The 20,064-nt window shown below is 39.3% G+C and overlaps 2 protein-coding genes and 1 long non-coding RNA gene across 3 annotated transcripts in view; all 3 read right to left on the bottom strand.

Annotated features, from left to right (window-relative positions):
- LOC145659170 (ubiquitin carboxyl-terminal hydrolase 29-like) overlaps positions 1-12,477 on the bottom strand; it is a 59,113-nt gene extending 46,636 nt beyond the window's left edge. The window contains exon 1 of the mRNA XM_081720315.1: positions 12,462-12,477. Coding sequence (XP_081576441.1) covers positions 12,462-12,477 — 16 coding nt within the window. The remainder of the gene's footprint in view (positions 1-12,461) is intronic.
- A 3,787-nt stretch (positions 12,478-16,264) lies between these two features.
- LOC145659250 (uncharacterized) lies at positions 16,265-17,248 on the bottom strand. The gene is made up of 3 exons (XR_014125250.1): positions 17,190-17,248; positions 16,539-16,642; positions 16,265-16,433 (listed from the first exon to the last, which is right to left on the bottom strand). It is a non-coding gene; the product is annotated as an uncharacterized LOC145659250 (long non-coding RNA).
- Positions 17,249-17,337: 89 nt separating this feature from the next.
- Positions 17,338-19,326, bottom strand: LOC145659169 (protein NDRG1-like). Its single transcript, XM_081720314.1, has 6 exons — positions 19,101-19,326; positions 18,869-18,989; positions 18,369-18,431; positions 18,195-18,255; positions 17,755-17,841; positions 17,338-17,346 (listed from the first exon to the last, which is right to left on the bottom strand). Exons 1-6 carry the CDS (start codon positions 19,162-19,164, stop codon positions 17,338-17,340), a joined length of 405 nt encoding a protein of 134 aa, XP_081576440.1. The 5' UTR covers positions 19,165-19,326.
- Between the last annotated feature and the right edge of the window lie 738 nt (positions 19,327-20,064).

Here is a 20,064-nt window from a genome sequence, read left to right as displayed (position 1 = left end):
CTTGAATGTTGGATGATCTCTTTAGTGTTCGTTTCAGTATCTGTTCATTCAGCTGAAGAACACCTTTTCTGAACGGGTTATCGGACGCAACAATGGTCTTTAAAAATTCCACATTACCTATTATGATGTAATAAACCGAGGTGTGAGAGCTGCAGTAGTGATCTAAGCCAGTTAGCTAGCTAGCTATGTTCTTGTCCAGACACTTTAATGCCTCATGGCTGGTGCAATGACACAATATTCAACATTTCCTTCTGATTCTACTTTTAATTCTGTGACATTAGCTAAGCAACTATAAAGCTACTCTTGTCCAAAAATGCCAGTGTCGTTAGACGTATCAAAACGTATCAAACATAGCTTTAGCTAGGCTAGCTAATCAGACCTTCTATGAAACAATCACAACTTAGTAAATTCATAGTTGTTAATCACAGTAAAGTGTTTTTTCTTTTTGTTGTTTAAAAAGAGTTACCTTGTTACCTTGCTAGCTAACAGTTAGCTAGTAACAATGCCTTCAAAAGTAGTTCTCCACTGATACAAGATACCTAAGAGAAGTTTGGCTCGGAATGTGACTGATTGAAAAACAAAAATACATCACAAATAGCGTTATGCAATAATACCTAAAGTGCATACATCAAATACAAACAGTCCCCAATGCAAACCTCTTTTACAAGGCAGCTATTTAGCGTCTGCTACTTCTGCAAAACAAACCCAGTCTTGCATGTTAGTGTTAGCTATCCAGCTAGCTAGGCATTGCTCCAGGACAGGTTTTAGTATAGCCAAAATAATTTGATTGCCTGTTAATTTTTTTAAAAAAGTTGATGTAGAGATGTGACGTTTTACTAAGCGTGCCCTGATAAAAAGCTAATAAAATATCTAAGGGCCAGATTCTGTTATATCATTAGTTAGTGTCGTGTCCGTTGATGCAGGAAAGAAGAGACAGGAAACAGTGCGTTACCCTGTGGCCTTTTATTAATGCAGAGCTCTGGAGATGTCACTTCACAACACAGTGCGAGTGAGATCTAAAGCATAACTTTGCAACAGACAGACTTATATTTCTCTCGCCTTGTGCCACTTCTGCTTTTGTGTTTTTCCATCTCAGCCGTCACCTCTGTTTGACCGTCTCGTACACACGTCTTCTTGCATAATCACACATATGCACGTCTAGGGCATTTCCTGTTATGTCTGGACATACAGTAATTATTTTATTTATTCAAGCATTAGTCCTATTCCATTCTGCACATTATTCTCTACTAGTGTAAGCTTAGCATTCATTTAATTTTTGAAACTCCACAATTCCCCCTTCTGATCTCTACAAAGAGATCACCAATCACACTCCTTTATTCTGGCATCTCCTGTCTCTACGTCCCTTTCCCCCTGTATCAGTGGCATCATCGTCGTACCCTCATGCACATCTTTCCTTTCTATCATAGCTGAGATTAGTCTAACCATTAACGCCCTAATACATGGAATACAGCAGCACCCGCATGTCACAGCAATTCCCGTGAATGTGGCTAATGAAACCATCAATGACACAATTAAGTCTTTCCACTGACCGAACCGGCTCACCATCCAGGATTCCAACTGGTTGTTTATGCCTGAATTCTCATGCATTTCCTCTGATAGGGTCTTCAAACCATCCAATGCTCTACTAACTGACCCATCCGGAGCGGTATTATTAGGAATGAATGTACAACACACATCCTCAAGCATAGCGCAGACACCCCCCTTTTCCGCCAACAACATGTCTAATGCCATACGATTTTGCACCGCCATCAGTGAGGTTGGTCCCAGCTGATCTCTAAGTCCTTCCACTGCATCCCTAGTCAGGTTGGCTAGCCTGAGGACATTATAATGTACATAGTTAATCCGATCCACATTTTTATTTGGAGTAATGGGGAATAATGCAGAAAGTATCGGAATATTCTCAAATCCCCCTGCTATCTGGTCTGCTAACTTATATCTGTCCGCAACTCCGCGAGGTATTCCTATTGCATCTATGTATGTGGGGGTATTCCTTGTTAAATCAAAACGGTATGCCTCTCGCTACTGTCTTGCTGCATCAGTTACCGGGTCCCTGTGTAGTTTTTTGCCTATCAGTAATAAAGGAGCTGCTAACCTGACCATGGCGCATGTCGCCTCCGAATTCTCTGGCATGTTAACAACCAAAGTCATCCTTCCACAATAATCATACAATCCTGCTCGTGCCCATGAACCCACAGACTCGTTCCCAGTGACCGTGCGGTTACACCATTCCGCCGGGATGTGCAGCAAGCGTACTTGAGGTGTGCTTGAACTTCTAACGAAGCACGTGTAGTTCCCCTCCCCCTTTTCGGGTGAAAATAGTCCTGTCCTGGTTCTGTTACTGATGGGGGGGAAAATAACGCTCAAAGTGTCACAATTCTTAGGGTTTCTTTCCTTAGTCAGGCCAATCATGCACGCATAACCCTTGGGGTCTTTTTGTGGGAATAGGGGTGCCGGGGTGGTTATAAGTCTGGGTCTTGCGGCTGCACATGCTACACATCCACCAATCTCTACCCCCATTCTTCTTCACCGTCTTGTTGTTAATGTTTTAATCCTTTCCTACTGCCATGCTATTATTTAACCCAAGCGTGACCAAACTGTAAATGGAAACACACAACACAATACACCAACAAATAATCAAACAACACAATTGTCCAGAAGTCATCACTGGTGTTCTGTTCTTCTTACTTCGGGGTCTAAGGGTGGACTACCTTGACCCTTTTGCTCCCGGGGATTATTCTGCCCCTTCCGGGTCAGGTGAGTTAGGTGATGTTTCAGCAAGGTCCCTCGCTGTCTCTTGCAGACTCCTCTGCGGTGACTCTGCGGCGGCGCACTGGCTCAGATGAAACCACGTTTCCCCTTTACCCTTCAGGCGTACGGCGTGGCTGGTTCTTTCTGTCACCTGGAATGGACCTGTCCACCTCGGCTCACTCCATTTTCTCTTGATGACTCTCAGCAGCCCCGAGTCCGTAATGGGTATCGTCTGGGTTTGTCTGCTCCCCATCCGGTCCCCCTCCTGCGTGGAGAAAGCTGAAACGATACTTTGCAATTCATTAAAGTATGATGTGTGTGTGAGATGTTTTTCTTTTCTCATTTATTGTTAAGGGTCCCTGGGGTCCTGGAAATCCTCAACCTGTCTGCAATTCAAAAGGGGTAAAACCAGTTGTTGCATTCACTGAACATCTAATTTGCATTAATGCCAAAGGTAAGGCATCAACCCAATTTAATTTTGTCTGTGCACAGATTTTGGCCACTTTGTTTTTCGCATTTAGATTCATCCTTTCCACCTTACCTTGAGACTGAGGATGATACACTGCCCCAAATGAATGTTTCAGACCCAGCATTTTCTCTAACTCCTGCAAATTGCGCGCTGTAAAATGAGTGCCATTATCTGATCTCACCTTTCTCTGAAACCCATGGTGAGGAATGTACTGGTTCACCAGGAACTTTACCACTGAAGCACTGTCTTCCCGTTTTGTTGGCCACGCTTCCGGCCACCCTGTGTAGTTGTCTACGCACATCAATTCGTACCTGTCACTGTTAAAGCTGGAGACTATGTACTGGTGAAGGTGAGCTCTTACTTCAGTTTGCTACTCCTACATGTATATCTGTCTGTGTTGAGACTAAAACAGGAGCATGTTTTTACACACACACACACACACACACACACACACACACACACAGATATATATGAGCTGTATGTGTGGAATATTTATTCTGGTAAGCCTGTCTGTGATATGTAATATACATGGCTGTGAAATATACTGTACAGTTGTGGCTACATTTCCATAATTATTGGTGACTACTCTCTCCTTTAGAGATTACCTCAGCCAGCTCTCAGAGTCTGCAAGGCCACGCCTTCAGCCACGCCTCCCTGAGTGATGGACACCCCAGACGCCTATTGATGCACAAGCAGCTGCATATTAGCCTGTAGGTTCCACCTTCTTAGTATCAGGACTGGGTGGGAGTGTGTGTCACAGACCTATAGGTCTTCCCAGCTCCAGCTCTTGGAAGCCAGTATGCTCAGTGAGGAGTGTTCACTGCCTCAGTCACCCTGTCTCCTCATTATCAAGCTCATTATGAGGTGATTCAGGCATGGTGAGGCAGAAAACCCCTGAAAATATGCAGGGAAGTTTCCTCAGAACTTGAGCTCAGTGTTCCTGAAGTGCAGTTTGAAATGAAATAAGGCTTTTCATTTTTTCATTCATTCATTTATTCAGAATCATGTCTGACTCATGTATGACTCGGTGTTAAAGGAAAGTTTTAACACAGATTTTGTCTGGGTACACACTTTGCAAACTTCAAACTGCATGATTAGCAGACAGTATTGTAGCTATTCAAGTTTATGATCAATAATGTAAGGTAAGTGTGTGTCAACTCTGGGTGGGTCAGGGTGTGTTCTCCCCTAAACATACTTCTGACATAATGATTTGTTTAAACACTACAATTCTCTATATCCTAATAATTACTGCCACATTTTAATAACCTGTAATACACTGTAAATACAGCATTTGTAAGCTTTAAATTTACAAACATGAACAATCATACTATAGCAAATACATGATACTCATACCTGTGACATAGTGTTTTGAACAGACATTTGCTGCCACACCTGCTATTTTAGCAGGCTAAATAATCTACCTTCAGAAATGCTAATATGCTTAATTTCATGCAAGTGCTAGTGTTCCTATTTGCTTGCTGATGTGCATGGAAGCACCATATTATTATTATTATTACTATTATTATTATTACTATTATTGTTATTACTATTATTATTATTATTATTATTATTATTATTATTATTATTACTATTATTTTTATTATTTTTATTATTATTGAGTCAAACTGCTATCAAGTTAGCTGGTTGCTCTTAACTAGTAGTGCGAACAGGACAGGGGACTTGGGGAAGACCCAAAGGGTGAGGTTTGTGTGTGTACATTCACAAGTCCTGGTGCACAGCCACTGACATACATAAACACTGCTATCTGGATCTGGAATTTTTAACATTAATGTACAGACTATTCTTTCTCCTTAAAAAATTCATTATGGTAATAATTATGGCAGTATATGTTCCCCTGCAAACAAATGCTAGGCTGCAGGCTGCACGATGCTGCAATCAACCAGCTGATGGCAAATCCAGACAGTGTTGTTATTGTGGCAAGAGACTTATTGTAAATGCATTGCCATTAATTGAGAGTCATTTTAAAATATTTTTACTCTCCCACTGCGCATACTCCCGTTTTCATAAATTGGTAAATATACATGTTGCTGCTTGTCACACAAACTTTTGTTGTACACAAGTAATAATGAGAAAAGGACTCATCATATGTTTTATGATATAGCTAAAGCTATGCATTTATCAAGAGGATTTAACACATTACAGAACACATCTAGTTAATCCTTTCCATGATTGACCCAAGGGCAGATAGCAATTATTTAAGTGTTACTATGTTTTAATTTAATAATAAAAATGACCATATGAACCTTTTTGCTTTATATTTGTTTATATTCAGCTGCCTTTATAATGACAATTATTTATGACAATTTATGACAATGACAATTTACAATACATTTTCAGTGAGTGGTATAATTAAAGTAAAATCATTGTTAAATAAGTCTCATTCTTGTCTCAGATTCAAACACTACAAAATCTTGGTCTTTGCTTGAATGATTTTTTAATGGTCCTGACTACAACACTATCCTTTGATAAGCTTGGAAGTTGTACACTACTGTGAGAGGAAGTTACATTCAGCTAGGAAAGAACCAACAATCAAATAATATACACAGATTAAGATGGCCATTAAAGATCCCAAACTAAGATTAATGCACTAATTAATAAACTACAACTTGTTTGCAGGAGTTCATCAGTGTTTTATCATTGGCATAGGTAAAGGGGTTTTCAGGCACAAGTTAAAAAAGGCACAAGTTGTCAAAGCATAAGAATAATGACCATAATGATCATAAGAAAGCCTTTCTGAGCCAAAGATCTGAATTAACAGGGAATAACAGGAGCACTTGCAAAACTGTGCCTAAGTGTATCCAGAAAGCACTGTTGGGCTTTTGTAGGAAAAAAAGGTTACACAAAGGTTACACTGATAAAACAGTTTAATCTGAACGAAGAATCAAGACCCAGGAGCTGTAAAAGAATAAGTTAATCTCTGCATTGCTCTCTATATAGGGGGAGTTTTACAACATTGGAGTGCACAAGAAACCCGCTTTTGCCCCGACACCATTTTCACTGCCACCTGATGAAAGCAACATGCTGTATATGGGCATCTCTGCCTTCACTGTCAACTCAGCAGGCTTTGTGTAGAAAAATGCAGGAGCACTCACACTCAGAATCACAGACGACATGGTGAGTTTAAACCACTCCTTGCCATCACTGAGGGAAAGGTGTGGATGTGGTTACCTTACAAGACCAGGCTATTTAGTTAGAAGACTGATGAAGAAGACTGATAACTTTATACTGTTCTCCCAGTGCACATTAATAATCCCTTAATAGTGTAATAAATGAATGGACAAATAAATGATCAACAGTCCCTGAAAATGAAACAAACGTTTATCCTTCCAGATTCCCAGAGCCTCTCCATATCGTCTGAACACCAAGACATTTGAAGCCTTAATTCCGCAGGTATAAGAGATCACTTTCTGTATTCATCACACAAGCATGCAGAAACTGCGGATTTTATATTCTCACATAGGTTTCCTAACACAGTAGACTGAATCTTAAAGGAATAATAAGGTTTAAAGAGTAACAAATAATATGATCTCATTAGCAACACAACCATATTTAGATGAAGAATTTCCGAAAAGAACAACATTTCACATGATGATGCTTGGATGAAATGTGTTGAAAACACTGAGTTCTTTTGCTTTTGGTGCTAAAGGCACTTGCAAGTACACCTTACACAGATTGATGGTGGTAGTATGGTTGGCATTCAGTTAAATCAATTAAACTTTGGACAGGGGTAGATTTGTCCTTCATACTGTTATTCAGCACAGGTAATAGCCATTTTGGGACTTTGTATCACTTTTGGGAGGCTGCCGTGTTCTCCTTAAAGTACCCAGGTTGAAGAGTGCTGGGCCCAGGAGTATTATCACCTGCTCCTGCATTTCTGCCGATGAAATAGTGAGACGGATCCACATCCTGCCTGCTTATTGGGGACGTACTGTTCTAGCAGCTCTTCCTCATCTGTCCATGCTCATACCATGGGTTGCTGTACTGTTTCCATGCTTATGTGGTACTCTTTCCGCAGGATGCTATGGAACTTTTGGTGCTCCCTGCTCCTCTCTGGCATTTGTAGCTTGACCTTCCTGGTGATTTTTTTGCAGTCCACGTCACTTTGCCAGGAGCTTCCTTTTGCTGATTAGCAGAAGCAGGAATACCTCCTGTCCTGCCAGGCTTTTGCAGTCATATTAGGCACATTGACTGCTCCGCTCTTACCTGCTTTCTATATCTTATGTTTGGGCTACTTGTGGAAGTGACATGAAAGCAGTGTTATGTTTATGTTAGTGTGGAGTTTGATATCTTGTGGAATTTCCACCACGCTGTTAGTATCATGGCCACCCACAAATTGTTGATCATGAATGTTCTTTAATTGATTTGACTGATAAATGGTAAGTCTGACTTTTAGATCTTTGCATAATGTTTGCTCTATGTCTATCCATATTCTGTCTGATATACTAGGTTTTATCCATTTTATTCCATATTGTAGTTGATTTGCAATAATCAACTACAGTTCTGTAATGTTGTGAGTTTGATTTTATGTGATTTATTTTTCCAGTAGAATCAAGTTATGATGTTGTCCAAAGATTTTAGACAGGTTGGTGGCGCTGGAATAATTGAAAACAAACAATTTCGTTTAGGTTATATTCTCATTTTAATTATTGCAGTTTGTCCAAAGAGTATAAGGTGCAACTTTGTCCATCAATGAAGTTCGTCGCTTATTGTTTTAATAATTGGATGACTATTTATTCTGAATAACAGACAACTGGGAAGTGAATTTAATACCCAGATATGTAATATGATTGGTATTCAGGGGGATGGGGAATGTTTTTAATTGCATCATAAAGATATGCTGCTAATATATAGTATAATACACAAATATACTACTGGAGATACAATTTGACCAGTTATGTGTGATGTTCTGTGATGATCATATAGAACACCACAGACAACTGTGTGGCACATCACTGTTAAACCTCCTGATTGCAACCCGGGGCATCGTGAACTGTACAACATGACCCTCAGACAATGATCTCTGAGTGAAAACGATAAACATAATCATCTTCATATCATCACTTTCTCTTCAAGTTCAGTGGAAGAGAGGTCAGTGAAAGGGAGTTTTAATACCCTTTCCATTTTTAACTTTAATAAAAACACAGATGGAAAAATTCCAGAAAGTGAGACAGAGAAAGGAAACTAGACTTTAAAATGGTGCTGCCCTCTTGACTTACAACTGTAGATTATTGAAATTATTACAAATGTCTGACGCCAAAAGGGATTGTGTCAGTGTTTCACTACTCAGTATTGCATTTGGTAGACAGTATAAACAAGCAGACTATGGTTAAAAAAATCACAGAAATAAAGCAAACACCAATATAATCTTGAACCACCTAGTGCCAGGAAACATTAGATTACTGGAACAAAATCAGACAACTAGCAGAACAACTTTTTAACCAATGATGCAGATGCACTTTTAGTGGATTTATTTATCTGTATTTCAATCCACTAAAGTTTTTCACTTGATCTAACATTACATTTAAGACCGAAATCCTGTTACGTCTCACAGAAGATTCCACTGATCAAGCTGCTACTTACCCATCCTGGTCCTGGAGTACCTTTGCTCTGTACACTTTAGTGATGTCTTGGCTACCAACAAGCCTATTTTAATCCATCAGATAGTAACCAAACGCTCCTTTGCTGCAGAGCACAGAAATCATTCAAATTTGCAGTCAACAGATACATCTGGGCCAGATTTTGGATCAATGGACTAGGCTGGAACTGCACATATACTGTATATGCAAAATTCAAAATACGGGGAGTGGTTGGTCTCTTTTGCAATCAAATCTGAATACTATGGAATTCGTTTCACATTTGTTTAATTTGACAGATTTTAAATGGATAATGGACATCACTAGACAAAAAGGAATAAACAACTATATGAAAAGGAACAAAACCAAAAACAAAGGAAGACTTTAACACACTTGCCCAAACAAGCACTAAATCTGACAAAAATAGATCAACCAATGACATAGCTGTGAAGGAACATATTAGCCATTGTTTTCTTGTCATCAACAGTAATTTTAACTGATTGTTAACATACTGTTCAAGTCTTCAACTGATTTGCTCCCAACATACGAATGGGTACAAATATGGTTCATTACCCAGCTGCACAAATTGCTTCTGACATACTGGGCAGCTACAGGGTTCTTCTCCCGTGTGGATTCTGACATACTGGGCAGCTATGGGCTTCTTCAGTTGTGTGGATTGTCTTCTGCTCCTCCATGTGGCCTGTTTCACCAAAGCCCTTCCTGCAGTATTTGCAGCACTATGGCAAGCGGACACCCTTGTGTGAGCGTTTAGGTGCTTCTCAAGAGTCTGGGCAAGTTTGAAACACCTGCCCTAAACATCACTGACATTATTTCTTGTAGGTGATTAGCCACGTGTTTCTCTAGTCACAAGTACTTTTTGATTTATTTGGTTTTTTAAATAGGTAATTTTATATATAATGGCAACAAATGACATTTTAAGTTTTATGACAAAACGTGCAAACAAGCTGGCCTGAGAGGTGTGTAGCGGGATATGACTCAGTGCATCTCTGGTGCTGCTTTTGATGAGTACAGTGTCATGAGTGTGTCTGTCCAGCGGTGCAAAGAGGGGATACAGCAAGGCATGGCATGGTGTTTATTCATTCGTTTGCATAGAAAATGACGCCTTTTCACATTGTGGAACTACAAATATGGCGGTCTTTTTTGTGCGGCGTAGTAAAGACATATGTTGTGGAATTTTGAACAAACAGCAAGTCAGACGTGATTAAGAGAGTAATTTAATAAGAAAAAGAATAAAATAAATGTTTGGCTCTCCTCAGGTAGGGAGCCCCGAGTATACAAAACCGTGGCTAGTTATACTACTCCTGTGCTGTCTTTAACCAATCATCTTTTCTTAAGCAGCTCTTCTTTCCTTTGTTGCTGTGGCTATAAGCCAATCAGCTCTCAGCTTGTTTTTTTCCACAAACCAACCCAAACTGTCTCCAAACAGTGTGGGTTGTGTGTCAAGTTGACCTTGATGTTAACAGTTCCTGATACATGTTCAACTTAATCAGCAACAGGCGGATATAAATGTGCAAACAGCATTATTAATTTAAGAACACAAGGATCAGTGTGATTTTATATGAATCACATAATACATAGTTTCGTATCATTTTCCATCACACGTAAAAACAGAGTCTCACCGTATTGTCGGGCAGGAGGATCTGGACTCATTTATTACTTAATATCTTACCCCATCTAGCGGTCATTAGAGGTTAGTCTTGAATTGATTTCTGTCGTGCAATATTTTAGATATAAATGTTTACATTTTCTATTACAGAACACGGCAAAGTATAGTCAACCAGTTCTAACCTTTTGAGAAAAACTTTAACTTCAAAGTAGGTGAATCTATTTACTTAGATTGAACCAATCGGATCACAGTTTATTTACATAGCATCAATGCTTTGAGTGCTTTAGATATAAGGACATCATGGCGATCTTTCTGCTCACACCTCAGTCAGTCTAGAATTCTGTACTATGTGTTTCTATAGCTTCCAACTTTCACGAGTTTCTTGAATCTGTGGAGAAAAGTGCAGACTCAGGTACTTTCTTATTTGTGAACATTTATACATTTTATGTAATTTTTTTATCATCTATAATGTTTCATTACTTTTCATTTATAGATATAAGGACACAAAAACAGTTCATATACTCAATGAATTGTTACAAGATAATCTTTTCTAGAGAATGTTTACCATTTGTTAAAAGACTGATTTATTTCTAAAGGTTTATGCAGTTTGTTAATTTGTCACATGGAGGCAGAAGGGGTGAATCTGATATACCCCTCTTCCATCATCAACTATTCATCGAGTCCTCCAGTGGAGCTTGTACAACCAAAGAAACGCATACAGCGGTCACCGGCGGTTCTAAGTTACATCTAAAGAGGTCTAGGCCTATACACACTGTTCCACCTGAGGTAATAAAATGTTTTGGGGTAAAGGTATTTTCATGAGGCGATCTGTGATCTAATTATAATAGGCTTTGAAGCTCTCTGCAACAGGTGCAGAGTGGTGCAAGACTGTGTTTGAAAGCATAAAGAGGAATAATGTTTCTGGGGTATCTCAAGGCCTTTTTGGGTCTGTAAGTGCAGAGCAGAGGCTCTGATGCAGGTGGTTTCAAGGCCTCTGTGGAAGTCTACGGCAGATGACTCTGGACTGTTCCCGTGAGAAATAGCTTCCTAAGTATTGGGAAAGATCCCGGCTTTTAAAAGACGTGAAAGCCTCTTCGAGAGTTCTGTGGCTAAGCAAGGTTCATTATCTTACCATAAGAGCAGGGTGATACTGACCTGCAACATCATCTTGCAGGTGTTTGATGGTATGAGTTGAGATCATCTTTGTTAAAAACAAAAAAAACAACAACAAAAAAAAAAAACAGGAAAATCTTCCAATAGGATATACTGGGGTCAAGCTTCAATTTGTACAATGATAGATCTCAATTTGCATATATTGAATAATGTATGGTTGAACACAGTGGTGGAGATTTCAAACACCAGTATGTAGAGAAGGTGTGGCAATCACATAATCAGTTGTGAAAACTGGATAAAAATGTGTGTTCCTTGTGTGATTATTAGACATATTCTGGACTATGCCTCGTTTGTATGTAACGCTGAGCTCAAAATAAATAATGGACCTACTACTCTCTTCAATTAATTCTTGAGTCTGCATCTTTATTTTCTGTTTAAAGAGGACTTAATAAAATTACTGGAATGTGGGCAATATCTAGTAACACAGTGCCGAGTCTGCTAAACGTAGATCCCAGCCTTTTATATGGCCTCTTCCCTTTAATTCTACTGACTATAATTAATGTAAACCTTGTCGATTCTGGTGTTTGCTGTATAGAGGTAGCGAAAACTTTGCTAAAACAATGAAAAATATGCATCCTGTGAAAAGTTTATTGAACAATATAACATTGTTCCTTACCCAGAGCCATAACACGTCATTGATGGAAATCACACTGATGTGAGGGCGGTATGGGCCAACTCAACTGTATTTCCTGATTGTTTTATTCTGCAGGAGGATGTGGTCCAAATATTTAAAAAATCACAGGTTTGTTTAAGAGGACATAGTCGAACAGTTTGGGCTTACTGTTATTTTAATACTAGTGGTAACTATTAGTAAATACAACAATCTGACCATCCTCATACTGCATTGAGTGCTGTGCAGCTAACAAAGATGATAAAGGGTAGAAACCGAAAGGTATGAGAAGGGATGAAAAGTAGTAATGAAGTTTGGAAAGTAATGTCGTTCCTAAATACCCAGTCAGTTAGTTTTAAAGTTAAACATTCAAACATAACATGAAGAGTCAGCCTTCAGAATTAGTTAAAGAGAATAGCTGGTCCCATCCTTTATTGCCGGTTAACCTTAACAAACATTATTGAGGCACCCTTCGTGAAGGTCTAACTGTCAAACAGAGAACCCATATTTTTATACACTTTTCAGAAGTGGTTATGTATTCACCCCACCTTCCTTTACATATTAGTGTTTGCATTCACCACCATTACATCTGAACCACACAGTAGTCAATATATGCAAACTGCTATTCAATACCCACACCAGTTGGAAGCCATTACCACTACATTCCAAGAGAAGATTTGTATTAGCCTTGTCCTAAAGAAGATTGTTTTTCTATATGGTCCTGAGCCTGGTGGAGAGTTCATATATCTTACCCTGAGGTCCACCAAAAGCCTACGCAGGATCCTTTACTGAAGCCTGAAGCCCTGTATGTAAGTCATTCTGAAAGGACACAGAATCTCTAAACTCCCTTATGTTTTATGTTATTAATCTGTCCAATGCACTGTTAGGCCTCTTTTCCCTGTAAACACGCATGTTATTACCTCAGTAATAACAGGGACCACCTCTTGTAAAGAATTTATTGCATTTGAAAGTATGGAAATGTGGTCAAAGGTGATGCTAGAAACATCTCCCTTTAAAGGTTAGAAAAGGATATGGAAAGGTGGCTACATGCTTAAAAGCTAAAATGTTACATGTAACTAAACTGTGAGAGATGCCTTTATAAAGAACAGTGTGTGAATCTACAGGGGATGCAGTGGCTGATGTGATCGTGCGTCTGCTATGATAGCGAGGCGAGGTTATTATATTGTGGCTTGTATGTAGTTCAAATGAAATTAAGGAATGGTCTGAGATGGCATCCGACTGGGGTAGTCTGACTATGTTCTCCGTGTCCACCGTATGTCAATAGTAAGTCAAGCGCATGTCCATCAGAGTGTGTGGGTTCTCTTATACATTGGATGAAACCAATTGATTCTGATATACAGCTAAAGGCCAATCTCAAAGGGTCTTGGGCATTATCAAGGTGAATATTGAAATCACAAAAAATAATGGCTCTTTCTACAAAAGTGACTAGATTAGAAAGGAAATCTGAAAATTCCTTAATAAATTCTGAGTAGGGCCGTGGTGGCCTATAGATACCAAATAGTGAAACAGGCTGGGTGGGCTTCATATCGCTGGCTACATCATTCATTTTAGAAAAAAAAACAAAATTTCCCCTTTTTTCCTCAATTATCCTGTTATCTTCAATTCCCTGCTCTAAAGCGATTACTCACGTAATACTAGTCAGAGTTTTAGGGTGCCCCAAAAGGGTGCATTAGGTGCATTAAAGTTACTAATAAAGACATCAGAATATTCCCTGTCTTTCAAGTAGAAAATAAATCAGAATACCACAGAAATGTATTTGCTATTAAGTAACCTAGAGCCTTAAAGATTATTTTGGACTTCAGTGGACGTAAGAACAATAGCAGGTAAATAAACTTTATTTATTTATTTATTCCTTAATATGGCATTCTCTAAAATGATGTAAATACATTGAAAATATGCAGTACAAGTGCAGTAAAATAATTCAATGTTGTACTTCTTCTTCTTCAAAGCAGAGCATTGGGTACTTAATACCATTGAACTGTGTCAAATCAATGTGCCCTATTACCATTGAATTTTTACTATTACTATTACAACAGTAATGTAAATAATGTGATACAAATAGTTAATGAAGTACAAATTCATGAAACTCACATGCTGCTAGTATGTTAAAAGTTATAAATGTAAATGACAATTAATTATTCATACTGTTGTTGGTGGGGAATTCAGTAGATTGACTGATTTAAACAACTCCCAAAGTATTTGCATAACCTGAAACACACATTATGAAGACTTCCATTAAAATTACATTTATTTCAAGATTAGACTAGGAATGGAAAGAAGTACAATGTAAGAAAAAATCAAATAGGTCCTCTGAAAAAGCTGAAATTGTCAGTCATGTAAAGCTTTTACAAGATGAAGCATAATGTCATGGAATGTTAGCCTCCCTCGAGTCATGTGGTTTGGCCTGCCACGTTCAGTGGGAGGGCTGTGTTTGCAACCACACCTGCACCTTGTTCGTCTCAATGTATATAAACCCGTGTTAAAGTGTACAGGGTGTTGGTCATTGTCGGTGTAATGTCTGAATGTAACATGTTTATGTTAGATGTATTCTTGTGTATCATGTTTGTTTAACTTCATTTGTTTCAGGTCCATGTTTATTGTTTCTAATACGTGAGTGCCACTGTCATTTATGTTAATAAATGTTCGTCCCAGTCGGTGGAGTCTGTGCGTCCTGCCCCTCGCCCTATGGCACTCGGGCCGCCACACGTAATCACAGTGCATTATTTCTTTATTATATTAAACTTTTGTACTGGTGTTAAAGCAGGCCAAATATTATACATTGATTCATATACTAAGTACTAAAAGTGTTATACATTGATTGATGCGGAGAAAACTATACATCAACTTTTTTATGGCTACTAAATAAAGGTACAATACTGAGCCTGATAAGTATAAACATTTTAAACAGCTTTTTATCGTTTAGGGTTTTTTTTTCCTTTTGTGCAAGTCTAAATTAGTCCACTGGGACAATGACACACAAACACTAACACCAACACATCAATGGTCCCTCAATTTAGAGTATTTTTTATTTGAAATGGAGCCGAACTGAGCATGACAACACTGGGATGGAGCAGCGGGTAGGAGAGCCTCATCTTCAGCGTTGCTTGGAGGTGCTCTCCATGGAAGTGATGGCCCAGGGGTGGAAGAATGCCATTCTGGTGGAGAAGGTGGGGTGCCAATGAGACAGGTGTGTCATGCCTGCAGAAGACACTGTCAGAGGCAGATAAGCAGAAGGACAAGGTGAAGTAACATAGCTCAAGGTCCCTACTTAACTGCACCATTTAGAAAGCATGCATAACTTAAAGATAGTTGTGAAAGCCTGAAGGTCTACAACAGGCAGTAATGAACTTTTCTAAACTGGATTTATGGGTTTTACATTGCGCAGAGGCTGAACGATTTTTAATTTCGACCTTTTGTCAGTGTGTTTACAGTATTTACTTACTGTAGCCCAGTCCTTGAATGAAGTATTTCAAGGCTTCTGCCAGCTTGCCAGGCTATAAGGTAAGAACAGGACACAATAGATTACACAGTGCATCACTCAGTTTGAATGCAAGAGCATTATTTTAATGGGTAACGACAGACCTGATCAAGCTGTGGTAGACCTCCACAGTCAGCCATCTTCATGAGGGACAACATGAAGGACAATGTTATTCACCACAAGTTCATCACAAAGTTCTAGATTTATAAGCCCCCAGTGACATATAATGACTTCTGCATTTATAATGAGAGTCAAATAAAAAAAGCAAAACATAACATTTTAAGTATCGCTTTGCTGAGGTTTGAAGGTCACTAACTTTGAGGAGGGTTGTCTTTGAGGGATTCATTTTGGAATTGCAGTCAACCTACGACGGAAAACACAAACATTTGCACGCAGGCTCCCAGGTACATATAGAAGTTTGATTTGAATGCTGGGTTGGATTTTGAATGTTGTTTTTAAACTTCTGCATGTAAAACAAGCTGTACATACCACAGCATCCACCACAGGAGAGTCATCTCCTACCACCAGAAGAGTGTGACACCTACAGCAACAAAACCTTTCAGGCATGTGGTGGCACAGGGGCATTTTACATCAAAAAATAACATGGAATAAGGATAAAAGAGAAACAGTTTCTCACTTACTTTAGAGTCTTTCTACCCAGAGAAGTTCTCTTAATGTTCAGTTTACTTCGGCTGAAAATTGATCAGATCTAATAAGACTGGGAGCTGTTCATATGACAAACAAGTCTAGAAGCAGAGAGCTCAGAAGATTCCATAGAATGCAGATGTCAGTCATACCTGTTGTAGGACTTCATAAAATGCAGAAGGTTGGTCTGGTTAATCCTTTTGCTGATGTTGTGACGGAAGGTCTTTACAAATTCTGCCTTCTTCTTAATCTCCTCCTGCCACGGTGCCATAAAGGAGTCAGTCCAAGACACAATCAGTCACAAAACATTAAAACTTGATGTGAATATGAATTTAAATGTCTCTTCCTCTATATGCACAGTCTGCACAGGCACTCGAGACAGAAATGTATAATAAAAGGAATATGTAAAAAAAAAAAAAAACATTGTTGACCTTTTGATGGACAATAATGTAGGCATCTGGTTCTTTAGTTACGAAAAGGACACAGTCTAAATTCAGGACAGCTCATTTGGAACACTCATCTTTAGTAATAAGGCATTTAACTTTTAAATATTCTAGTTCAGTGTTTAGTGACCCAGTCCACAGTACACATGAAATGGCCCACATGTTTATTCTAACCCAGCCCAGTACAACTGTACCAGGTGTTCATTTTCCTAATGGCTTGGTTTAGGAGCTAGGATGATGTTGTCAGGAGCTGGGATAGAGGGAAAATGTGGGATGTCAGATGTATCACAAGGACTGGGTTGACAAGTACTGCTCAATAATACATACAATATACATTTCATTTTAGGCGTTATTTCGTACCTGACCGAACAGGTGGGAGATGACAACACTGGGGGGACCAAGGGCCCAGCTGGAAATCTGTGGAAAGTGTGGGTTGATCTTTAGTGGCTGGAGTACACATAAGCTTTGATCAAATACATTACTTTATTAAAAGAGGCTTGACACTGTTCTAAGGATCCTAAAAGAATAAAAATATAGGGTCGATTGTCACCATATGATTGGCATGAAAGGTTAACTGGAAACTGCAGAAAACTAAGAGTAATATGCTGAGAACTATTTGTTATCACATTGAAAGTTATATGGATTCAGTGAACAGCCAAGACACAGGGAACAAGACAGTTTAAATACATGAAGTAATAAGAGTTAAACAAGACAGGTGCAAATAATAAGGAGCGGAGAAAATGAAGCTAAGGAACGGAACCACAACAAGGAAGTAAAGCAAAACAAAAGACATGAGACAGGGAAACCATAGACATGGACGCTAGGTGGGACCAGCTAAACGACATAATTGTAGAGATACAGGGATCGTGATGATTAAGCAGGGTGTTAACAGAATGATAATTACTATTGCATTAGACTGTGATACCTTGGATGCTGCCCGGTCTGCCCAGCCCTCTACCTGAGCATTAATGTTCATCAGGACAAGGCCCTCAACCAAGTCTGGGTACTTCAACTGCAAGACATTTATGCATGAGCAGTCAAAGGGAGATGAACCTTCAGGGCAAAATTACTTACTATATGTCAAACTGTTGTAGTTAAATGAGCAATTAAGAGTCTCCATATTTGGCATTCTTGCACTTTACATTGCACTTAGAAAAAGGTTTGTTTACATGTGCAAGCAGAGGAACAATAGTGAAGTGTCAGTATTCTGGAGAGTTGATGTCTAGCTAGCTTGACAGTGTAATGATTAGGATTATGCTGCAAGTATCAACACTTTGTTACAAAGCAAGAATTTCACCAAGGAGTAATCCTTGTTTGATCATTGTGTTAAAATCTATTGGGAAGAAAGACAGTGCTACAACTCACAGCGAACCGTGTGAGGATGTTTGCTCCTGCTCCAACACCCATTCCAATAACACTCTTAATTCTGTGGAGAGAAAAAAATGTACATAACTTTAAACCATTAAAGCGCAAGGTTTCAGATTAGAACAAGGATTGACAGTTTAATCTCAGAGTAAATGGCTAATCTGGTTCACTCACTTAAAATGCTTGAGCACAATTGGGAGGGTCTCGGAGAGCTTGTCCATTGAGGGATATGTGAATCTACAGGAAAAAATTGCCCTGAGTGAGTTATAATTCTAAGGGACGCCACTGATTCTTCAGGATTTGAACCTGCTAAACCTAGCTATGATGTACTGGGAGCCACAGCCATCAATGTAGCATATGAACGCTAAGAAAAAAGTTCATGAAAGAAACCCTGGTGCATGACAAGCCGGTGCCAGCTAGACATGCTGACAGTCAGGGCCTCCAGATGTTAGTTTAGGTGGGCACCAACACCATGGCATAGAGTCGTCCTGTCTGACTGCCAGGAAGGAGTGGTCTGAGGGCAGACGGAGGGCTATGGAGTAGGTTCTGATAAATATACATTCTGGAAAAAATTGTATGGGGTAGCTGAAGGTCACATTTTAGATTAGATTTAACCTTGGAATGTCTTTCAGCCCCTGAAAGAACATTGTGGCATATGGTGCACTCACGCTCACCCTGCAGGGAAGGTGCTGGCACCCTCATGTTGCCCAGGAGCGTTGACCTGACACACGGCAAAGTGTCGCATGATTTCCTGCATGTCCTCATCATAGAAAAGAACGTCGAAGCAAGTTTTGTCTGCAGACATGCATTCCAGGGTCATTACAACACAATAAATGATGCTTATGCTAAGTTTTAGACTTTAGAGCAATCAGCTACGTGCCACAAGCAACAGTATCAGAGTCTTACGGTTCATTCCGATGTCATGGTAGGTGAGGATGACCGGTCGGTTATCCCTGGGGATACCTGCCATGGTGCAGCATACAGTGCCAAAGGGGGTCTCCACATTGTCCTCCTATAAGACCCAGGTGGAGTATAAAGGTCTAGGTCTAGATGTATAAGAAAAACCTCTAAAAAGAGGTCTGATTCCACTGCAGTGGTTTTGTGTGTCAGGACATTACTCTGTCACACTTAGAACTACTTCTGTGGAATGAGCCTCTTATCACGAGGAATGTCAATCATTTATTTATTATTTATCATTAACCAAGTTAATTTGTTTACAAAAGATCATGTTTGACTCAGAAGACACATGACAGTGCTTGAAAACATGCTTTATGGGTAAAAGCTTTAGCCTATTGAAACATCTGTGAAAAGGTAGTGCTACTTACCACAACTTGACCCCAAAATGCCCCCTTAAAATCCTTCAGACAAAACACAGAGAAAAATAGATTTTGGAGTGGTAACATTTCATTCTGGATGTGAAAAGATCCATCCCATAGACTTTATTCTATTAACAGTACTCAATGTCTGAAAATACAGCCTTATTTTACCGGACACAACGGGTCCATACAAAAGGCATCATCAGATGTTTCTTCATCATCCTCCAATAGAGGGTTATAGAGGGCCTGGGGGTTAAGAAGCAAAAATTCTCAGTACAAAGTTAGATAAAACTTGGTTGTAAGGTAGTATTAAACAAGTATTCTCTTTTTAAAACATTTGCCCAACCTACCCTTTTTGCCATTATCCCAAAAGTTGACGAGCAAATATTCCTCGCTAAATCGATTCCCTGTCTGAATACCGTCTGCATTGCTGGTGCCACTGTAAGGGTCGTTTCCTTTTGGTCACAGAGATTCAGTACAGACTTATTTGGATATTAGGCTGTGCAGTTCCAATTTAGAATATTTGCAGCTCTCCTGTAATAGTAATATTATGA

This window comes from Electrophorus electricus, chromosome 9 (genome assembly GCF_041902795.1).
Source record: "Electrophorus electricus isolate QZ-2024a chromosome 9, ASM4190279v1, whole genome shotgun sequence".
Classification (NCBI taxonomy): Eukaryota; Metazoa; Chordata; class Actinopteri; order Gymnotiformes; family Gymnotidae; genus Electrophorus; species Electrophorus electricus.
Note: the sequence above shows the minus strand (reverse complement) of the source record. Positions and strands in the feature narration are given on the sequence as shown.

Excerpts from the sequence above, each read along its gene's own strand:
- LOC145659169 (XM_081720314.1), bottom strand. The coding sequence starts at position 19,164 with ATGGCAGGTATCCCCAGGGATAACCGACCGGTCATCCTCACCTACCAT. Across the intron at positions 18,990-19,100 it reads CCATGACATCGGAATGAACC|ACAAAACTTGCTTCGACGTT; the intron begins GTAAGACTCTGA and ends GCATGTCTGCAG. Across the intron at positions 18,432-18,868 it reads GCCAGCACCTTCCCTGCAGG|ATTCACATATCCCTCAATGG; the intron begins GTGAGCGTGAGT and ends TTTTTCCTGTAG.